The 22,729-nt window shown below is 46.4% G+C and overlaps 2 protein-coding genes and 1 non-coding gene across 3 annotated transcripts; 1 reads left to right on the forward strand and 2 right to left on the reverse strand.

Moving 5' to 3' along the window:
• Positions 1–3,579: 3,579 nt before the first annotated feature.
• On the reverse strand, positions 3,580–9,180 carry LOC137335660 (zinc finger protein 34-like). The gene is made up of 2 exons (XM_068000950.1): positions 9,130–9,180; positions 3,580–5,170 (listed from the first exon to the last, which is right to left on the reverse strand). The coding sequence occupies exon 2, from the start codon at positions 4,730–4,732 to the stop codon at positions 3,992–3,994; it is 741 nt and encodes a 246-aa protein (XP_067857051.1). The 5' UTR covers positions 4,733–5,170; positions 9,130–9,180; the 3' UTR covers positions 3,580–3,991.
• Positions 9,181–12,943: 3,763 nt separating this feature from the next.
• Positions 12,944–13,036, forward strand: trnay-gua (transfer RNA tyrosine (anticodon GUA)). The gene is made up of 2 exons: positions 12,944–12,980; positions 13,001–13,036. It is a non-coding gene; the product is annotated as a tRNA-Tyr (tRNA).
• A 4,145-nt stretch (positions 13,037–17,181) lies between these two features.
• LOC137335659 (zinc finger protein 271-like) lies at positions 17,182–19,285 on the reverse strand. Its single transcript, XM_068000949.1, has one exon. It carries the CDS (start codon positions 19,063–19,065, stop codon positions 17,554–17,556), a length of 1,512 nt encoding a protein of 503 aa, XP_067857050.1. The 5' UTR covers positions 19,066–19,285; the 3' UTR covers positions 17,182–17,553.
• Positions 19,286–22,729: the final 3,444 nt, after the last annotated feature.

A 22,729-nucleotide genomic window follows, 5' to 3' on the forward strand; every position in this document is an offset into this window, starting at 1 on the left:
TCCTGTTCTGTGGGACTCAGTGCCACTCCGGGTGAGATCAGGCAATGCACCCCAGACCGGAAACTGCGCTTCCGGTTCTGTGTGGAGCAGGAGAACGGCCTCTCCCCAGTGTCACCGCGTCCATGAGTTTCCAGCTCTGATAGATAAATGAATCCCTTCCCACAGTCCCCACATTTCCATGGTTTCTCCGTGGTGCGGGTGTCCTTGTCTCTCTCCAGGTTGGACGATCAGTAGAAGCCTCGTCCACAAACAAAACACGTGCATGGTTTCTCCCCGCTGTGAATGGTACGATGTTTTTTTCAGGCTGTGTAACTGGTTAAAGCTCTTTCCACAGTCAGTGCACTGGAACACTCTCACTCGGGTGTGTGTGTCTCGTTGCTTTTACACTCACACTGATGTTTGAAATCTTCTCCCACACACAGAACAGACAAACATTTCTCCTTCTATATTCAAAGGCCGATGATATTCAGGTCCTGATGAATCGATTGACTCCATCAGATTTGACATTATTCTTGATTTGAATTTCCCATCTGCAAATCCTCGCCTTCTCATACCCTGGAAAAGTAGTTCACTAAAGTCATCACTGTAAATACAGGATCGAAATTCAGAACAGACAATTCTAGTTTCTATGGAACTTTCTTTCCTCTCTTGTTCCCCAAAGCTGTAAATCCCCGTCCCACACACTCTCCCGCCTCCCTGTGCTGAAATCCAAACCCATCCCACCATCTCCAATATTTCTTCCCTCCACTCCCAGTTTGCTCCCTCCCTCTCCTCTGATTGGGTTCAGTTCTAAACCCGCTGTGGGCAGAGTGAGAATAAAATAAATGAGGCACTGGGACCCTGATGCCCCGCCCACTCTTTGTTCAAGGTCACTGGGACCCTGAAGCCCCGCCCACTCTTTGTTCAAGGTCACTGGGACGCTGAAGCCCCGCCCACTCTTTGTTCAAGGTCACTGGGACCCTGAAGCCCCGCCCACTCTTTGTTCCGGGTCATTGGGACCCTGAAGCCCCGCCCACTCTTTGTTCCCGTCACTGAGACACTGAAGCCCCGCCCACTCTTTGCACCTGGTCACTGGGACCCTGAAGCCCCGCCCACTCTTTGTTCCCGTCACTGAGACACTGAAGCCCCGCCCACTCTTTGTTCCTGGTCAATGGGACCCTGAAGCCCCGCCCACTCTTTGTTCCTGGTCACTGGGACCCTGAAGCCCCGCCCACTCTTTGTTCAAGGTCACTGGGACCCTGAAGCCCCGCCCACTCTTTGTTCCCGGTCACTCGGACCCTGAAGCCCCGCCCACTCGTTGTTCATTGTCACCGGGACCCTGAAGCCCCGCCCACTCTTTATTCCCAGTTACTGAGATCCTGAAGCCCCGCCCACTCTTTGCTCCTGCCCCAAGATGGCCGCGCATGCGCCATCACTCCACCATGACTTCCTCCCGCACGATGGCGTCCAGTCACACTGCTCATCCAAGCGACGGACGGACGGGCCAACCACGAAGGTGCAAACCCTGTGCCTGTGGACTCTTATTTGTGGCCTCAAGCCGCCCCCAGGTGGTTGAGAAGCGTCCCCTCCCACCCACAGATCCAATTCCGACCCGGTCTCCCACCGGCCTCCGACGAGCCTGTTCCCACTCAGTCGATCGCCACCACTCGCACTGCGCATGATCAGAGCACGGTCCGGTCCTGCCCCTGCGCACTGGTCTCCTGTAGTCATTGATAGGGCACATTCTGAGCCGCGGGGTATTCTGGGGAAATACTCCGCCATTGCAAGCCAGAATTGCTGAATAGAATATTAATTATTGTCATCCAATCGAGGTTGATGCCAGTGGGTCAACAAACAAAATAAATAAATAAATAATACAGAAACCCGAGTGCTCGGGCCCTCCCCCGTGGTGCGAAGGTAACTTGCCGCCACTTTTTAGTGACTAATTCGCAACTCAGGCCCGCCCCGCCCAGTCTGGTTTAATTGCGAAATGTTCTCTAACTTGAATCGAGTGACTCTATCAGATTTGACATGATTCTTGATTTGAATTTCCCATCTGAAAATCCTCGCCTTCTCATACACTGGAAAAGTAGTTTACAAAAGTCATCACTGTAAATACAGGATCGAAATTCAGAACAGACAATTCCAGTTTCCATGGAACATTCTTTCCTCTCTTGTTCCCCCAATGGCCCCTTCTCTTTCCCTGTGAACATAAACAGCATCTCTTAGGATCCTTTCAAGCATCTTCCCTCAGATCGATGTCACACTGATGGGCCTGTCATCTCCTGGCTCTGATTTGTCCCCTTTTTTGAAAATGGGAACTACATGAGCTACCTTCCAATCTCAGGGAACAATTCCTGACTCCATTGAGCTGTTGAAGATACAGGCAAGGGGCTCACAGAGCACCCGTCCCATCTCTTCAAACACCCGTGGGTGAATATCATCTGGACCTGGAGCTTAACGTATTTTGAGATTTCATGTTTTATCCAAGATCACATACCTTTCTATTTTAATATTTATGATGTTATTCTCGACAGCATGTTCCACAGCTGGAATCTGAGCATCATCCACAGGAGTGTAGGCTGATGAGAAATAGTCATTTAACAGCTCTGCCATAGTCCGGGAATCTGTCCTGAATTGCCTTTCAGTGGCCCTAAACCATCTTTAATGGTCTTCTGAATCCTGATGCAGCAGGAAAAGCGTTTGTTACTATTCCCACAATTGTGCACCATCTTCTTTTCCAAAGATTTCTTTGCTTCTCTAATGGCTGCTTTTGTCTCTCTCGATTGTGGGTGATCTTTGTCCCAATTCTCCTGTAAACTTAATTGATCCTGATCCGATCTGGGTTAAATGGAAGACAGTTCAGGGAGTCAGGAATCATTCACCCCGAGACCTACACTGACAGGTAAAACCCCAGACGGTTCCTTAGTAAGGATTCCTCTGGTACCTCAGCATATATTTGTCAGCTTTCTTACAGTCCACTCCTGGAGGACCCATTCCCTGAGCCTGCACCCTTCAGCAGGGTCATTGGTGGAGTTCTGCAGCGGGGGTGATCTCAGAGTAACTTTCGGGATCGCCCCTCCATGGATGGTCCGGATCGTGTACTTTTCATTATCCTGGTGACTAACAAACAAATATCAATAAAACCGTGAATTCTGGAAACACATTGCAGGTCCTTCTTTATCTGGAGATCGAATGACTGTTGTATAATTGTACCAGCAGTTAACAGGCTCCTGTGAACTCCTCCCTCTGCTATTTTAACGCAGACTTTAACCCATTTATTTTTAACGGGTTTATTTTAAATGAGTTAACGCCTGCCTTAAATGGTAGACTCAGGACTGTCACTCAAACAGGTGAAATCTTCATAGGATAATGACTACAGTCATTTTTAGACTGGATGTCGCACGGTGACTTTGTTGTCAGTGGAGAGACGAGAAAGACCAAAGTGCCGTTTGCCCCTCTCAGTGTGGTCCTCAAGGACGGTGTCCAGGCTGAAGTTCTGTTCCCACCGGATGATCCTCCCCCAAGATTGTACTTTCTGAGCTCCAGTCAGGTGATGCTAAACACTCAGGTGGGAAAGACCAAAATCTACAACAAGGGTTTAAAACAAAACTAATTTATTTAACAGATATCCAGAATATTAAACTCCAGCCCAGTTATAGGGATTATTAACATCAGCAGAAACAAACCCCAACTGTCAGAATGAACATGGTTCAGTCCTGGATGTGATTAACAGCAGAATCCGACCCCTGCAGTCATATGTGAACTCATTGGTGTCTCAGCACGTGAGTCAGAAAGTTGGATGACAGAGTCAGTTTCTTCCCACACACAGAGCAGGAGAACGGCCTCTCCCCAGTGTGAACTTGCTGGAGTTTCAGAAGGTGGGATGACGAAGTGAATCCCTTCCCACACACGGAGCAGGTGAACAGTCTCTCCCCAGTGGGGGCGAGTTGATGTGTCAGCAGTTCATTTCTGCTTTTAAAGCTCTTCTCACAGTCACTGAGTTAAAAGGTCACTCAATAGTGTGAACAAGTTGATGTGTCAGAAGGTGGGATGAATGAGTGAATCCCTTCTCACACTCAGAGCAGGTGAACGGCCTCTCCCCAGTGTGAGTGCATTGGTGTGTCAGCAGGTTCCTTTTGCTTTTAAACCTCTTCTCACAGTCAGAACATTTAAAAGGTCTCTCATCAGAGTGAACTCGCTGGTGTTGCAGAAGATGGGATGACCGAGTGAATCTCTTCTTACACACGGAGCAGGTGAACGGCCTCTCCCCAGTGTGAGTGCGTTGGTGTCTCAGCAGATTAGTTTTGCTATTAAAGCTCTTCTCACAGTCAGAACATTTAAAAGGTCTCTCCCCAGTGTGAACTCGCTGGTGTGTCAGCAGGGTGGATGACTGAGTGAATCTCTTCCCACACACAGAGCAGGAGAACGGCCTCTCTCCAGTGTGAGTGCGTTGGTGTGACAGCAGTTCATTTCTGCTTTTAAATCTCTTCTCACAGTCAGAGCATTTAAAAGGTCTCTCAACAGAGTGAACTCGCTGGTGTGTCAGCAGGGTGGATGACCGAGTGAATCCCTTCCCACACACTGAGCAGGTGAACGGCCTCTCCCCAGTGTGAGTGTGCTGGTGTTTCAGCAGATTACTTTTGCGTTTAAACCTCTTCTCACAGTCAGAACATTTAAAAGGCCTCTCCCCAGTGTGAACTCGCTGGTGTATCAGGAGGTCGTATGACTGAGTGAATCCCTGCCCACACATGGAGCAGGAGAACGGCCTCTCCCCAGTGTGACTGCGTCGATGAGTTTCCAGCTCTGACGGGTAATTGAATCCCTTCCCACAGTCCCCACATTTCCACGGTTTCTCCGTGGTCCGGGTGTCCTTGTGTCTCTACAGCTTGGACGATCAGTTGAAGCCTCGTCCACACACAGAACACGTGTACGGTTTCTCCCCGCTGTGAATGGTGCGGTGTTTGTTCAGGCTGTGTAACTGGTTAATGCTCTTTCCACAGTCAGTGCACTGGAACACTCTCACTCGGGTGTTTGAAATCTTCTCCCACAGACAGAACAAACAAACATTTCTCCATCCACATTCAAAAGCTGATGATATTCAGGTGCTGATGATTCGAATGACTCTGTCAGATCTTGACATGATCTTTGGTTTGAGTTTCCTGTCTGCAAATCCTCCCCTTCTGATACACTGTAAAAAGAGTTTATAAAAGTCATCACTGTAAATACACGATTGAAATTCAGAACAAACAATTCTAGTTTCTACGGAACATTCTTTCCTCTCTTGTTCCCCAAAGCTGTAAATCCCCGTCCCACACACTCTCCCTCCTCCCTGTGCTGAAATCCAAACCTAACCCATCATCTTTCAGTGGCCCTAAACCATGAGTTAATGTGAGAGAGTGAATTTGAGAGAGGGAATGTGAGAGAGCGTGAGAGAGTGAATGTGAGAGAGCGTGAGAGAGTGAATATGAGAGTGCGTTAGAGAGTGAATGTGAGAGAGTGAATGTGAGAGAGCGAATGTGAGTACAGCAGTGGGCTCGATGTGGAGAATGAAGTGGGGCAGGTGGAGCATGTTTCAGTGGGGCAGCAGTGATCATAATCTCATTAGGTTTAGAATAGTTATGGAAAGGAACAATCAAATGTGAAAATACTTAACTGGAGGAGGGCTAATTCCAGTGAGTTAAAAAGGGATCTTGTCCAGGTGGATTGGAATCAAAAATTGGCAACAAAACAGTAAGTGAACAATGGGAGGCCTTGAAGGAGGAGTTGGTTCGGGTCCAGAGCAGACAGATCCCCACGGGGGAGAAAGGAAGGGCATCCAAAACTAGAGCTCCCTGGATGACAAAAGAGATAGAGATTAAAGTGAAACAGAAAAAGGAGGCTTATGACGAATGTAAGGTTCATAATATAGTCGTGAACCAGGTTGAACAAAGAAAGTACAGAGGAGATCTAAAAAAGGGAATAAGAGGTGCAAAGAGAGAGTATGAGAATAGATTGGCCGTTAACATAAAAGGGAATCCAAAAGTCTTTTATAAACATACAAACAGTAAAAGGGGAGGCAAAGGGAGGGTGGGGTCGAATAGGGACAAAAAAGGAGATCTTCTTGTGGAGGCAGAGGGCATGGCTGAGGCACTAAATGAATGCTTTACATTCGTCTTCACCAGAGAAGAGGATTCTGCCATTGCAGCAGTAAAGGAGGAGGTAGTAGTGATATTGGAGACGATAAAAATAGATAAAGAGGAGGTACTTAAAAGATTGGCAGTGCTCAAAGTAAAAAAGATTTTCGGTCCAGATGGGATTCCTCCTCGATTACTGAGGGAAGTAAGGGTGTAGATAGCGGAGGCTCTGACCACAATCTTCCAATCCTCCTTGGATATGGGAGTGGTGTCTGAGGACTGGAGGTTTGCAAGTGTTACAGCCCTGTTCAAGAATATGGGAGAGGGATAAACCCAGCAATTACAGACCAGTCAGCCTAACGTCGGTGGTGGGAAACTTCTAGAGACCAGAATCGGGGACAAAATTAATTCTCACTTGGAAGAACGTGAGTTAATAAATGACAGTCAATATAGATTTGTTAAAAGTAAAATCATGTTTGACTAATTTGATTGATTTCTTCAATGAAATAATGGAAAGGGTTGATGAGGGTAGTGACTCGATGTTGTGTACACGGACATTTAAAAGGCGTTTGGTAAAGTACCACCGAATGGACCTGTTGGTAAAATTGAAGCCCATGGCAGCATGGATACAAAATTGGCTGAGAGACAGAATGCAGAGAGCAGTGGGGAACAATTGTTTGACAGACTGGAAGGAAGTATACAGTGGTGTTCCGCAGGGATTGGTATTAGGACCATGACTCTTTTTGATATATATTAATGACCGAGACGTGTAACTAGTGGGGTGCTGCAAGGATCAGTGCTTGGGCCTCAGCTATTTACAATAGAAATCAATGATTTCGATGATGGGACCGAGAGTAAAGTATCTCAGTTTTCTGGTGATATAAAGCGAGATGGGAAAGTAAGCTGTGAGGAGGACACAAAGAGTCTGCAAAGGGATATAGACAGGTTAAGTGAGTGGGCAAGAAGGTGGAAGATAGAGTATAATGTGGGGAAATGTGAGGTTATTCACTTTGGTAGGAAGAATAGAAAAACAGATTTGTTTTTAAATGGTGAGAAATGATTAAATGTTGGTGTTCAGAGAGATTGGATGTCCTCGTGCAAGAAACACCGAACGATAACATGCAGGTACAGCAAGCAATTCAGAAGGCAACTGGAATGTTGGAATTTATTGCAAGGGGGTTGGAGTAGAAGAATAAGGAAGTCTTGTTGCAATTGTACAGGGCTTTGGTGAGACCACACCTGGAGTACTGTGTACTGTTGTGCTCTCCTTATGTAAGGAAGGATATACTTGCCTTAGAGCCGGTGCAGCAAAGGTTCACTCGATTGATTCCTGGGATTAGAGGGTTGTCCAATGAGGAGAGATTGAGTAAAATGGGCTAATTCATTCTCTCTGGAGTTTGGAAGAATGAGACGTGATTTCATTGAAACTTATAAGATTCGGAGAGGGCTTGAGAGGGTAGATACTGAGAGGATGTTTCCCCTGGCTGGATAGTGTCGAACTAGGGGCATAGTCTCAGGATAAGGGGTCGGCCATTTCGGACTGAGAAGAGGAGGAATTTCTTCACTCAGACGGTTGTAAATCTTTGGAATTCTCTACCTCAAAGGGCTGTGAATGGTCAGTCGTTGAGTATTTGCAAGGCTGAGATCGATAGATTTTTGGACTCGAAGGGAATCAAGGGATATGGGGATCGGGCAGTAAAGTGGAGTTGAGGTCCAAGATCAGCCTTGATCTTATTGAATACAGAGCAGGCTCAAGGGGGCGTACGGCCTACTCCTGCTCCTATTTCTTATGTTCTTATGAACCGTCATGTTTTCTTCCTCATTTACAGACTCTCCCTGACATTCAACATTTCTCCTTCATTTACAAACAATTCCTGACCAATCACCATTTCTCCTTCATTTGCAGATGCTTCCTGGCCGATCACCAGTTCCCCTTCATTTGCAGACTCCCTGACCATCACAATTTCTCTTTCATTTACAGATGCTCCCTGACCGATCCACATTTCTCCATCATTTACAGACGATGCCTGACTGATCACCATTTCTCCTTCATTTACCGACGTGCCCTAACTGATCTCCATTTCTCTCTCATTTACAGACGCTCCCTGACCGATCACCATTTCTCCTTCATTTAGAGACGCTCCCTGACTGAGCAGCATTTGTCTTTCAATTACAGATGCTCCCTGACCAATCCACATTTCTCCTTCATTAACGGACACTTCCTGACTGATCACCATTTCTCCTTCATCGACAGACGCTCCCTGAACGATCACCACTTATCCTTCATCAACAGACACTCCCCCACCGATCACCATTTCTCCTTCATTTACAGATGCTCCCTAACCGTTCACCATTTCTCCTTCATTTCCAGACGCTCCCTGACCGTTCACCATTTCTCCTTCATTTCCAGACGCTCCATGACCGATCACCATTTCTCCTTCATTTACAGACGCTCCCTGACCGATCACCATATCTCCTTCATTTACAGACGCTCCCTGACCAATCATAATTTTTCCTTCATTTACACACGCTCCCTGACCCGTCACCATTTCTCCTTCATTTACAGACGCTCCCTGACCGATCATCTTTTCTCCTTCATTTACAGACGCTCCCTGACAAATCACCATTTCTCCTTCATTTACAGACGCTCCCTGACCGATCACCATTTCTCCTTCATTTACAGATGCTCCCTGACCAATCATCATTTCTCCTTCATTTACAGACGCTCCCTGACCGATCACCATTTCTCCTTCATTTACAGACGCTCCCTGACCGGTCACCATTTCTCCTTCATTTACAGACGCTCCCTGATTCGATGAGTCACGAGGTTTGACGCTGACTCTGCGCATGCTCGGAGGCCGCGGGCCGTTTGTCGAGTTTCGGGTCTGATCTAAACCGGAGCCCCCGGAGTGTAGAGAGAGAGAGGAGAATGTTCACTGTTTGATATTCGGGCCCGGGGCCGCACTCGGGGTTTGTGAAGCCCCCGCCCCCTCCCCCGGGGTTTATTAACCCGCTCCCCCCGCCCATCTCTCACCTGTTGCGGACACGATCTCGGCCTCACTCCCCGCCCGCCGCGCATGCTCAGCTCACACTGCCCGGGTGATTGACGGGAGCTCCGGACCAATAGGAAGAGCGGAGAGGGACTGGAGGACCGAGCGGGCGGTTGGTCCTCCAACCAATGGGAGTGTGTGAGGGGCGGGACTTGCGGCACCGAGTGGGCGGGGCTGAGCCCGGATCTCCCTCATTGGCTGAAACTCTGCCTCATTTTGAAAGCTGATTGGTGTGAAACTCTTGGGGAAAACTGGCCCTTTGTGTTGTGGAGAAAAACCGATGGAACCGAGTGGGTGGAGCAAAGATTTCAACATTGGGAATGAAATGGATTAATTCAGGACAGACAGCAGGGATTATTGGAGGGAATAACACAGTGTAGGGATAAAATGCAATGGAGGTTGTGAAGATGGATTGTTAAAAAGTGTTTGAGAAGATGCCGGACAGGAGGCTTGTTGATCAGATTAAAGCTCACGGTATTAAAGGGAGTGGGTCAGTGTGGATGGGAAGTTGGAGAAAGGGCAGAGTGGTGGTTAATGGATGTTTTTCAGACTGTGGGGATGTAAACAGTGGTGTCCCCAGGGGCAGTGTTGGGACCATTGCTCTTCTCAATATGAAGAAATGACCTGGGCTTGGGAACAAGGGCAGAAGATCAACATTTCCTGACAACACCAAGGTCGGAAGCATTAATGACTGAAAAGGAATGTTAGAAACTTAAGTGTGATATAGGAACATTAGGAACAGGAGTAGGCCATTCAGCCCCTCACGCCTGTTCCACCATTCAGTGAGATGGGTGCCAGTGAGTATGGGGTTGGTTTATATCAGACAGAAGGAGATTGGTATCTGTGACTGTGGGTTTGGTTTATATCAGACAGGAGGAGATTGGTATCTGTGACTGTGGAATTGGTTGAAATCAGACAGGAGGAAATTGGTGTCAGTGCCTGTGGTGTTTATATTCAGACTGGAGGTGATTGGTGTCATTGACTGGGTTCAGGAACTGGAATTAGCCATTCAGCCCCTGAAGCCTACTCCGCCGTTCAATCGGATCAGGACTAATCTGTGCCACAACTCCATTTACTCGCCTTTGCTCCATATCCCTTGCAACCTTCACACAACACAAACCCATCAATCTCAATATTGAAAATTTCAATCGAGCCCCAGCATCCACAGCCTTTCGGGGAAGTGAGTTTATGATTTCCACCACCATTTGTGTGAAAAATTACTATCTTATTTTGCTCATAAATGACCTCGCTCTAATGTTAAGATCATCAAGAAGTTGGCAGATGGAGTATCATGTGGGGAAATGTGAAATTATTCACTTTGGTGGGAAGAATAGAAAAGCAGAATATTTTTTTAAAAGGTGAGAGACTAAGAAATGCTGTTGTTCAGAGGGTTTTGGGTGTCCTTGTACACGGATCACATGAAGTTAATATGCAGGTACAGCAAACAATTAGGAAAGCAAATGGAATGTTGGCCTTTATTGCAAGGGGGTTGGAGTATAAGAGTAAGGAAGTCTTGCTGCAATTATATGGGGCTTTGGTGAGACCACACCTGGAGTACTGTGTACAGTTTTGGTCTCCTTACCGGAGGAAGGATATACTTGCCTTCGAGGGGGTGCCACAAAGGTTCACTGGATTGATTCCTGGGATGAGATGGTTGTTGTGTGAGGAGAGATTGAACAGAATGGCCCTATAATCTCTGGAATTTAGAAGAATGAGAGGTGATCTCATTGACACGTCTAAAATTCTTAGAGGGCTTGACATGGTAGATGCTGAGAGGCTGTTTCCCCTGGCTGGAGAGTCTCGAACTAGGAGGCATAGTCTCAGGATAAGGGATCTGCCATTTAGGACAGAGATAAGGAAAAATTTCTTCACTCAGAAGGTGGTGAATTTTTGGAATTCTCTACCCCAGAGGGCTGTGGACGCTCAGACGTTGAATATATACAAGAATGAGATCGAGAGATTTTTGGACACAGAAGGACTCAAGGAATCAGGCAGGAAAGTGGAGTTAAGGTAGAAGATCAGCCATGTACTTACTGAATGGCAGAGCAGGCTCGAGGGGCCGTATGGCCCACTCATGCTCCTATTTCTTATGCCCTCTTGTTCAGGATTCCCCCTCCAGATTAAATCATTTCTCTGTATCTACCTTATTGAATCCCTTTATTATTTTAAACATCTCGATGAGATCACATCTCAATGTTTTAAACTCATTGGAATAAAAACCAAGTTTATGCAACCCGTCCTCATAATTTAATCCTTTTAACCCCTGCGTCATTCTGGTGAATCTGCACTGTATCTTTCCCAAGGCCGATTTATCTCTCCTTAGGTTCGGTGCCCTGTTCTCCAGATGGGGTCTGACCAAGGTTCTTTACAACTGAAGCATCACTTCTGTATTCCAACCCCACTCAAGATAAAGATCAACATTCAATTAGACTTGTTGATTATTGTCAAGATTTGAAAGGTATTTGCAAAGGATTCGAGGGGATCTTAGAGTTGGGATTTTTCTTTATTCTGTCCACTCAAGGAGTTTGATAACAGACTTACTCCTTTGAATTTAGTGCTGAATTATTGGGCCGTGATGTGTTTACTTGTTTGTATTTTGTTAAATACATTTGCAGAGTGGATTTAAATTGAAGACGAGATTTCCAGGCCTGATGCTCTATTCACACATCGAAGGTGAGAGATGCTGTGGGACACACGATAAGTCCAGTAGCTGAAAGTGATTCACAGACTGGGTTTTGTGTTTAGTGATCCCGGGTACATTACCGATACCTTCCCTGGATCCCAAGGCTGGGAGAGGCACTCGGGAAGGACCGGGGAACTGGGACTTGGCCATGAGAGTAATTGAAGGTATGAGAACTGAATTAATCTACAGTGAGAAAGGAGAAAAGGCATAATAATCGGTAATTAGGACATCAATTAGTCTCTTACCTTGAATTCATCAAGTAATTGACCCATTCTGTTTGAAATAAAGTTGATTTATTTGACATAGATCCAGAATATTGAATTTCAGCCCAGTTATAGCGGTTATTAACATCAGCAGAAACAAATCTCAACTGCCAGATTGATGTTCTGCTGCTGAAACCCTCATCCGTGCCTTTGTTTACCTCTAGACTCGACTATTCCAATGCTCTCCAGGCCCGGCCTTCCACTTTACACCCTCCGTAAACTTGAACCCACAATATCCAGATCAATAATCAGTCACATTATTCATTGTGTCACTGGCCCAGGCTGTGGAGAACACGGAGCAGCTCACACTTCCACAGCGCTGCGGTATGAGCAGGTACCAAGTCAGCCTCAGTCATGAGCACTGGAATCCACGAGTCCGGGTGTGTCAAAGGTGCACGGTGAACAATCACCAAAGTGAAACATTTTTGCTGCTTCCCATTGATATCTCAGCTGGCAGAGTGACAAGACTGTCGCGGAAAATAAGACAAAGGCACCCTTACATCATTTGTTCAATTCCTGCTCGAAGGAGTATGCGTGATTTTGCAATAAGCAGCAATTAGTTCAAGGTCACTCTCTTAACTTTACACGCAACGTGCAGATTAACATGTTGCCATGAAGGCACAGGACGCCTCTTTTCCTTTCTCAAACTTGAAAACTTTTTGTGTCTGCCCAAACAAGGCTGTTTTGCCTCTGCTCACCAGCAGGGAGTGCTTTTGAGCAGCAATACTTCAAAACACTCAGCTCTCGCTTTCAGGTGAAAGAAGTCTTCGATCAGCACCGGACTCCACGAGTCTGAACGTGTCAACAGGCGCACGGTGAACAATCACCAAAGACAATCTTTTGTATCACTTCCCTTCGATAGCTCAGCTGGTAGAGCGGAGGACTGTAGTGAATTAAACAATTGAAGTAATCCTTAGGTCGCTGGTTCAATTCCGGCTCGAAGGAGTGAGTGTGCTTTTGGAATAAGCAGTAATTACCTCAAGGTCGCTCTCTGAACTTTAACGGCAGTTTACAGATTAACATGTTGCCACTGAGTCACAGGACACCACTTCTCCTTTCTCAAACCTGAAAGCTTTCTGTCTCTGCCCGAGCATGGCTGTTTCACTCGAGCATTTCTCTCTGCTCACCAGCAGGGAGTGCCTTTGAGCAGCAACACTTCAAATCGCCCTCAATTTCAGGCAAAAAGATCTTCGATCAGTCAGTCAGGGCTCACGCTGCTCCCTCAAGCTCCAGCGGCTGTTGCTTTCCGGTGACCTCGTCTTCCTTCCGCAGGCTCGGGCTCTTCTCAGCATCATTCATGATTACTGTGGCTTCCCGTTCTGCTGTTCCTCACTTGCTGATGCTCGATACCGCCGATTGGAGCAAAGTATTTCATATATTCAGGGAGCGGCAACCCAAGGCAAGATTTCTCTGCTGGTTGTGGAGCAGCTTTTAGGCGAGTGCGAGGCGGGAACTGTGAAGGACGATTTACAAACAGCAAACGAGGAATTAGATCAACTGGCAGAGCGGTCACTTGGCCCGTGAGAAGTAGCGGGATCGTTGATTATATTCTCCACTCACCGATTGTCTTGGTGCAATTATACAGAAACAAGAGTGTTGTCAGCAAGTCCATAGCCCATGAACTTCCTAAACTTCACTGTGTGTTTGGGTACTGAGAGGTCAAGGGGCAGCAAATCTTTTGATGGGCTGCAGTCAGCAAAAGCTCTTGATTTTCCGATGCAGAAAAGATGGAAAGATGAGGTGAGAGATGGAAAATAAGCTTCGTAATCCCTGATGCCTTCTCTGAAGATTGAATTCAGGACCTGCAGATTATGACACTGATGCACTGCTTGCTGGTACTGAAAAGGCACTTACCAGGTATGGAGCCAGGCAGTACCACCAAGTCGGACAGCTTGCAAGGTATTGACAGCCATAAAATAATGCACAGTTTGCAAAAAAAAAATCCATGCCAAGTGAGGAGTTGAACTTACAGTCTTCTGATCTATAATCAGACGTGTTATGCATTGCACCACCAGCCCCAGTTATCGTGAGGAAGTAGCAGTGGGAGCCAGTGGGCATGGCGGAGGTACTAAATAAATACTTTGCATCTGTCTTCACCAAGGAAGAAGATGCTGCCAGAATGTCAGTAAAGGAAGATGTAGTTGAGATACTGGATTGGCTAAAAATTCATAAAGAGGAGGTACTTGAAAGGTTGGCTGGACTTAAAGTAGAAACATCACCTGGTCCGGATGAGATGCATCCTCGGTTGCTGAGGGAAGTAACGGTGGAAATTGCAGAGGTACTGGCAAAAAACCTCCAAACATCCTTAGATATGGGGGTGATGCCAGAGGACTGAGGAATTGCAAATGTTACACCCTTGTTCAAGAAAGGGTGAAAGATAAAACCCAGCATCTACAGACCAGTCAGTTTAACCTCGGTAGTGGGGAAAGTTCCAGCAACGATAATCCGGGATAGAATTAGCAGTCACTTGGACAAGGATGAGGGAAAGCCAGCACGGATTTGTTAAAGGCAAATCGTGTTTAACTAACTTGATACAGTTTTTTGATAAGGTAACAAAGAGGGTCGATGAAGGCAATGCAGTTGATGTGGTGTGTATGGACTTCCAAAAGGCGTTAGATAAAGTGCTGCATAATGGGCTTGTCATCAAGATTGAAGCCCATGGAATAAAGGGGGCAGTAGCAGCATTGATACAAAATTCGCTAAATAACAGCAAACAGAGTGTAGTGGTGAACGGTTGTTTTTTGGACTGGAGGGAGGTATACAGTGGTGTTCCCCAGGGGTCGATGCTGGGACCACTGCTTTTCTTGATATACATTAATGACTTGGATTTGGGTATACAGGGCACAATTTCCAAATTCTTGCCACCAAAATGCTCCACTCCACTGTCATCTGCATTAAACACCCATTTTGCAAGTTTATTAATGTATTTTGTATTTGGTCGCAATCTTCATTAATATTATCTAAACTCCACCCCACCCGCCAATCTGGTGTGATCTGTAAATTTTGAAATTGTACTTCCGATTCCCGAGTCCAAATCATTTATGTGAATTGTGAACAGTGGTCCCAGAACCAATTCTTGTGGAACATCACTTTTCACCTTATACAGTGTGAGTCGCTACAATTAACCCCTGCTATCTGTTTTAGAGCAGTAGTCAAGAGAAACTTCTTTACATAGGGAGTTGTCAGTCTGTGGAATTCACTTCCACGGTTAGTGTTTGGGGCACACAGTTCTGTAATGACAAGTGGTCCTCATGTTTTTATCCAAGACAGGCCTCAGCCCAGTCATTTACTCCAAATGTTGGTGCAATAGTTCAAGCTAAGAGGCGCCAGGTATCGGGAGCAGCAGTAGCAGTAAACAACATCTAAATGTACGTAAGTAACAATATAGTTCATCTTCATCTATTTCCAGTTTAATAACTTTTGCTGAATGTGGTCCAGGCCAAGTGTCATGATATCGGATCAGGTTCACCAAAGGAAATGAGTTTGACACCCCTGAGATAGACAATGTGAACCGGATTACCCTCATCCACTGACCCAGCAACTTCTTCAAAAAACTCAAGCAAGTTTGTGAGACACGACCTTCTTTCCCAGAAGCCGTGTTGAGTATCTCTAATGGCCCCTTCTCTTTCCCCGTGATGATAAACAGCATCTCTTAGGATCCCTTCAAGCATCTTCCCTCTGATCGAGGTCACACTGATGGGCCTGTCATACCCCGGCTCTGATTTGTCCCCTTTAATGAAAATGGGAACTACGTGAGCTACCTTCCAATCTCAGGGGACAATCCCTGACTCTATTGAGCTGTTGAAGATACAGGCAAGGGGCTCACAGAGCACCCGTCCCATCTCTTTAAACACCCAGGGGTGGATATCATCTGGACCTGGAGCACAAAGTATTTTGAGAGTTCACATTTTATCCAAAGTGACATCCCTTTCTATTTTAATATTTATGATGTTATTGTTGACAGCACATCCCACAGTTGGAATCTGAGCCTCATCCACAGGAGTGTAGGCTGATGAGAAATAGTCATTTAACAGCTCTGCCATAGCCCGGGAATCTGTCCTGAACTGTCTTTGAGTGGACCTAAACCATCTTTAATGGTCTTCTGACTCCTGACGTAGCTGAAAAAACATTTGCTATTATTCCCACAATTGTGCACCATCTTCTTTTCCAAAGATCTCTGAGATTCTCTAATGGCTGCTTTTGTCTCCCTCGATTGTGGGTGATATTTGTCCCAATTTTCCTGTAAACTGAATTCATCCTGATCTGATCTGGGTTAAATGTAAGACAGTTCAGGGAGTCAGGAATCATTCACCCCGAGACCCACACTGACAGGTAAAATCCCAGACGGTTCCTTAGTAAGGATCCCTCTGGTTCCTCAGCATATCTTTGTCAGCTATCTTACAGTCCACTCCTGGAGGCCCCACTCCCTGAGCCTGCAACCTTCAGCAGGGTCAGTGGTGGAGTTCCGCAGTGGGAGTGATCCCAGAGTAACTGTCGGGATCGCCCCCACCCTGTGGATGGTCCGGGTCGTGTATTTTTAGTGATCCTGGTGTCTAACACGCACACATCAATAAAACCATGAATTCTGGAAACACACTGCAGGTCCTTCTTTATCTGGAGATCGAATGACTGTTGTATAATTGTACCAGCAGTTAACAGGCTCCTGTGAACTCCTCCCTCTGCTATTTTAATGCAGACTTTAACTCATTTATTTTTAACGGGTTTATTTTAAATGAGTTAACGCCTGCCTTAAATGGTAGACTCAGAACTGTCACTCAAACAGGTGAAATCTTCATAGAATAATTACCACAGTCATTTTTAGACTGGATGCCTCACGGCCACTTTGCTCTCAGTGAAGAGAGATGAGAAAGACCAAAGTGCCGTTTGCCCCTCTCAGTGTGGCCCTGAAGGACTGTGTCCAGGCTGAAGTTCTGTTCCCACTGGACGATCCTCCCCCCAGATTGTCCTTTCTGAGCTCCAGTCAGGTGATGCTAAACACTCAGGTGGGAAAGACTAAAATCTACAACGAGGTGTTTAAAACAAATCTGATTTATTTAACAGATATCCAGATTATTAAACTCCAGCCCAGTTATAGGGGTTATTGACATCAGCAGAAACAAACCCCAACTGTCAGAATGAACATGGTTCAGTCCTGGATGGGATTAACAGCAGAATCCGACCCCTGCAGTCATATGTGAACTCGCTGGTGTCTCAGCACGTGTGATGACTGAGTGAATCCCTTCCCACACACGGAGCAGGTGAACAGTCTCTCCCCCATGAGCATGTGTTGATGTGTCAGCAGTTCATTTCTGCTTTTAAAGCTCTTCTCACAGTCAGTGAATTAACAGGTCACTCAATAGTGTGAACAAGTTGATGTTTCAGAAGGTGGGATGAATTAGTGAATCCCTTCCCACACACGGAGCAGGTGAACAGTCGCTCCCCTGTGTCAGTGCGTCGATGTCTCAGCAGTTCGTTTCTGATTTTAAATCTCTTCCCAAAGTCAGAACATTTAAAGGTCTCTCACCAGAGTGAACTCGCTGGTGTCTCAGCAGGGTGGATGACCGGGTAAATCTCTTCTCACAGAAGGAACAGGTGAACGGCCACTCCCCAGTGTGACTGCGTTGGTGTGTCAGCAGATCAATTTTGCTTTTAAATCTCTTCTCACAGTCAGAACATTTAAAAGGTCTCTCATCGGAGTGAACTCGCTGGTGTGACAGAAGGTTGGATGACCGAGTAAATCTCTTCTGACACACGGAGCAGGTGAACGGCCTCTCCCCAGTGTGAGTGCGTTGGTGTCTCACCATTTCGTTTCTGATTTTAAATCTCTTCTCACAGTCAGGACACTTAAAAGGTCTCTCATCAGTGTGAACTCGCTGGTGTGACAGAAGGTGTGATGATTGAGTGAATCTCTTCTTACACACAGAGCAGGTGAATGGTCTCTCCCCAGTGTGAGCTCGCTGGTGTGTCAGCAGAGTGGATGACCGAGTGAATCCCTTCCCACACACAGAGCAGGTGAACGGCCTCTCCCCAGTGTGGGTGCGTTGGTGCATCAACAGGGTGGATGACCGAGTGAATCCCTTCCCACATGCAGTGCAGGTGAACGGCCACTCCCCAGTGTGACTGCGTTGGTGTGACAGCAGATCAATTTTGCTGTTGAATCTCTTCTCACAGTCAGAACATTTAAAAGGTCTCTCATCAGTGCGAACTCGCTGGTGTGACAGAAGGTTGGATGACCGAGTAAATCTCTTCTCACACAAGGAGCAGGTGAACGGCCTCTCCCCAGTGTGAGTGCGTTGGTGTCTCAATAGTTCAATTCTGATTTTAAATCTCTTCCCACAGTCAGAACATTTAAAAGGTCTCTCATCAGAGTGAACTTGCTGGTGTGTCAGAAGGTGGGATGACTGAGTGAATCTCTTCTTACACACCGAGCAGTTGAAAGGCCTCTCCCCAGTGTGAACTCGCTGGTGTGTCAGCACGATGGATGACCGAGTGAATCCCTTCCCACACACTGAGCAGGTGAACGGCCTCTCCCCAGTGTGAGTGCGTTGGTGTGTCAGCAGATTCCTTTTGCTTTTAAACCTCTTCTCACAGTCAGAACATTTAAAAGGTCTCTCATCAGAGTGAACTCGCTGGTGTGACAGAAGGTGGGATGACTGAGTGAATCTCTTCTTACACACGGAGCACGTGAACGGGCTCTCCCGAGTGTGAACTCGCTGGTGTGTCAGCAGGGTGGATGAACCAGTGAATCCCTTCCCACACACGGAGCAGGAGAACGGCCTCTCCTCAGTGTGAACTCGCTGGTGTGACAGAAGCTGAGATGACCGAGTGAATCCCTTCCCACACACGGTGCAGGTGAACGGCCTCTCCCCGGTGTGAATGCGTTGGTGTGTCAGCAGGTTACTTTTGCTTTTAAACCTCTTTTCACAATTCGAACACTTAAAAGGTCGCTTATCAGAGTGAAATCGCTGGTGCATCAGGAGGCTGTATGACTGAGTGAATCCCTTCCCACACACGGAGCAGGTGAACGGCCTCTCCCCGGTGTGATTGCGTCGATGAGTTTCCAGCAGTGACGGGTAATTGAATCCCTTCCCACAGTCCCCACATTTCCACGGTTTCACCGTGGTCCGGGTGTCCTTGTGTCTCTCCAGGTTGGACGATCAGTTGAAGCCTCGTCCACACACAGAACACGTGTACAGTTTCTCCCCGCTGTGAATGGTGTGATGTTTTTTCAGGCTATGTAACTGGTTAAAGCTCTTTCCACAGTCAGTGCACTGGAACACTCTCACTCGGGTGTGTGTGTCTTGGTGCTTTTCCACTCACACTGATGTTTGAAATCTTCTCCCAGAGATAGAACAGACAAACATTTCTCCTTCCACATTCAAAGGCCGATGATCTTCAAGTCCTGATGAATCAAATGACTCTGTCAGATCTTGACGTGATCTTTGGTTTGAGTTTCCTGTCTGCAAATCCTCCCCTTCTCATCCCCTGTAAAAGGAGTTTATAAAAGTTATCACTGTAAGTACAGGATAAAAATTCAGATCAGATAACTCTACATTCCATGGAACATTCTTTCCTCTCTTATTCCTCAAAGCTGTAAATCCCTGTCCCACACACTCTCCCTCCTCCTGTGCTGAAATCCAAACACATCGCATCATCTTTCAGTGGCCCTAAACCATGAGTGAAAGGGAGAGAGAGGAATGTGAGAGTGAGTGTGAGAGAGTGAATGTGAGAGAGTGCATGTGAGAGGGTGAATGTGAGAGAGTGCATGTGAGAGAGTGCATGTGAGAGGGTGAATGTGAGAGGGTGAATGTGAGAGGGTGAATGTGAGAGGGTGAATGTGAGAGGGTGAATGTGAGAGAGTGAATGTGAGAGAGTGAATGTGAGAGAGTGAATGCGAGTACAGCAGTGGGCTCGGTGTGGAGAATGAAGTGGGGCAGGTGGAGCATATTTCAGTGGGGCAGCAATGATCATAATCTCATTCGGTTTAGAACAGTTATGGAAAAGGACAGGGGACAGTCAAATGTGAAAATTCTTAACTGGAGGAGGGCTAATTTCATGAGTTAAAAAGGGATCTTGTCCAGGTGGATTGGTATCAAAAATTGGCAACAAAACAGTGATTGAACAATGGGAGGCCTTCAAGGAGGAGTGGGTTTGGTAGAGAGTAGACCGATTCCCACGAGGAGGAAAGGAATAGCATCCAAAGCTAGAGCTCCCTGGATGAATAAAGATATAGAGATCACCATTTCTCCTTCATTTACAGACTCTCGCTGACCGATCACCATTTCTCCTTCATTTAGAGACGCTCCCTGACCAAATACCATTTCTCCTTCATTTACAGACGCTGCCTGACCGATCACCATTTCTCCTTCATTTACAGACGCTCCCTGACCGATCACAATTTCTCCTTCATTTAAAGACGCTCCCTGACCGATCACCATTTCTCCTCTATTTACAGACGCTCCCTGAGAATTCCCAGTTTACACCGCGCATGCGCGGGGCCGCGGCCTTTTGTTGAGAGTTGGTCCGGAGCGAAACGGGAGAAACCGGAAACCGGCGGGTAGTGAGGGGGGATAATGTTCACTGTTTTATATTCGGGTCTGGGGCCGCACTCGGGGTTTGTGAAGCCTGAGCCTGGGCCTGAGCCCGGACCCGGGCCCCGGGGTTTATTGATCCTCTTGCTCCGATCCTCTCACCTGCACCGAACGCGCTCCTCCCGCAGCCTCGACTGACCGCGCATGCTCAGGACACACTGCCCGATAATGAGTCAGACTACGCCTGCGCGCTGGGCTCCACCGTTTCAGATAGGGCACAATCTGTACCGCGCTGCATGCTGGGTGTTGCAGCCGCCATTGCTGGTCTTAACATCTTGACGAGAAGCAAAGACATTGGAAGCAGCGGGAGCGCGTTTGGACCAAGGAAAATAAAATTAACTGAAACCCCAGCTCTTCGTGCCATTTAAACTGGCACAAACATACAGCGCAGACGCTCCACCACTTTGGTAAACTCCAGAAATTATTTTTTAAGGTAACTTTTATTAATTTCGTTTTATTAAATGTTGCAACTGACGGGTTCAATTAAGGTTTATTTTCGAACTGCACCTCAGGATGTCAGTGTCAACACTAATCCCGCCATGGTGATTAAGGAGAGTTCCGGACAAATAGGAAGAGCGGAAATTGACTGGAGGGGTGAGCGGGTGTGGGGTGAGTTGGTGCTCCAATCAATCGGAGTGTGTGAGGGGCGGGAGTTGCGGCACAGAATGGGCGGGTCTCAGCCCAGATGTCCGTCATTGTCTGAAACGTAATTTTTAAAATCTAATTTATCTTAAACTCCAGAAGACGTCTCGATCTTTCTGTTGCGTTTTGAAACAGATCAAACCAGATGAGTTTGAGCAAGCATTTCAACATTTGTTAGAAAAACACGTTAATTAAGAACAGCCAACATGGATCATTTGAGATAACTCAAGTCGACTGATAACGGAATGTAGTGGATATTGTGTGCATTGATTGTGAAAGGGTGTTTGGTAAGATGCCGGACAGGAGGCTTGTTGATAAAATTAATACTGCCCGTATTATCGGGAATGAGGCAGTGTGGATAGGAAGTTGTGTAAAGGGCAGAAAACAGAGAGTAGTGGTTAATGGATGTTCTTCAGACTGGAGGGATGTAAACAGTGCTGTGCCCCAGGGTCAGTGTTACCATTGCTACAGTGTTACATTTCATCCGGCCCTGGTGATTTATCTACTTTCAAAGATGCTAAACCCCTTAATGCTGCTTCTCTCACTAAGTTTATCGCATCCAATATTTCACACACCTTCTCCTCAACTACAATGTCTGCACCATCCCTCTCTTTTGTGAAGACGGAAGCAAAGTATTCATTAAGAACCATAGCTACATCTTCTGCCTCTACACATAGGTTCATTTTTTGGTCTCTAAAAGGCCCTACCCTTTCCTTCATTTTCCTCTTGCTCTTAATGTATTTATAAAACATCTTTGGATTTTCCTTGATTTTATTTGCCAATATTTTTTGATGCTCTCTCTTTGGTTTCCTAATTTCCTTTTTAATTTCACCCCTGCACTTTTTATACTCCTCTAGGCTTTCTGTATTATTGAGCTCTCGGTGTCTGACATGAGCTTTCCTTTTCTGCCATATCTTACCCTGTATGCTACTTGACATCAGGAGATAAAATTTCATATTCATTAAATAAGCATCACACATTACAATCTGATCTACTATATTGCTCACTCTGGTTTAGGTTTACATTATGGTTAATAACAGACGAATTCCTCTTCCTTCCCCTTATCGGATTCGAGATTCCAACTCGCCGATTCAGTGGAATGGAATGGCTGATTCGTGTTGACATGGCGACCTGTCTGCGCCTGTTTGAGTTTCTAACTCAGATTAAACTTCTCTTTCCCATAATACACATTATATCAGATATTTAATGTCAATGTATTGTAGCCATGTTATGTTAATATCTCGAAAACCTGCGAAGTGTTCAGATACACAAACCTTTAAAAGTGGGAGGTCAAGTTGATCAAGTGGTTGAAAAAATACATGTGATCTTCGGTTCCACAAACAGGGGCATAGAGTACAAAAGGACAGAGGTCATGTAAACCTGTACAAGTTATTGGTCAGGCCGT

The sequence above is a fragment of the Heptranchias perlo genome, chromosome 20 (genome assembly GCF_035084215.1).
Source record: "Heptranchias perlo isolate sHepPer1 chromosome 20, sHepPer1.hap1, whole genome shotgun sequence".
Classification (NCBI taxonomy): domain Eukaryota; kingdom Metazoa; phylum Chordata; class Chondrichthyes; order Hexanchiformes; family Hexanchidae; genus Heptranchias; species Heptranchias perlo.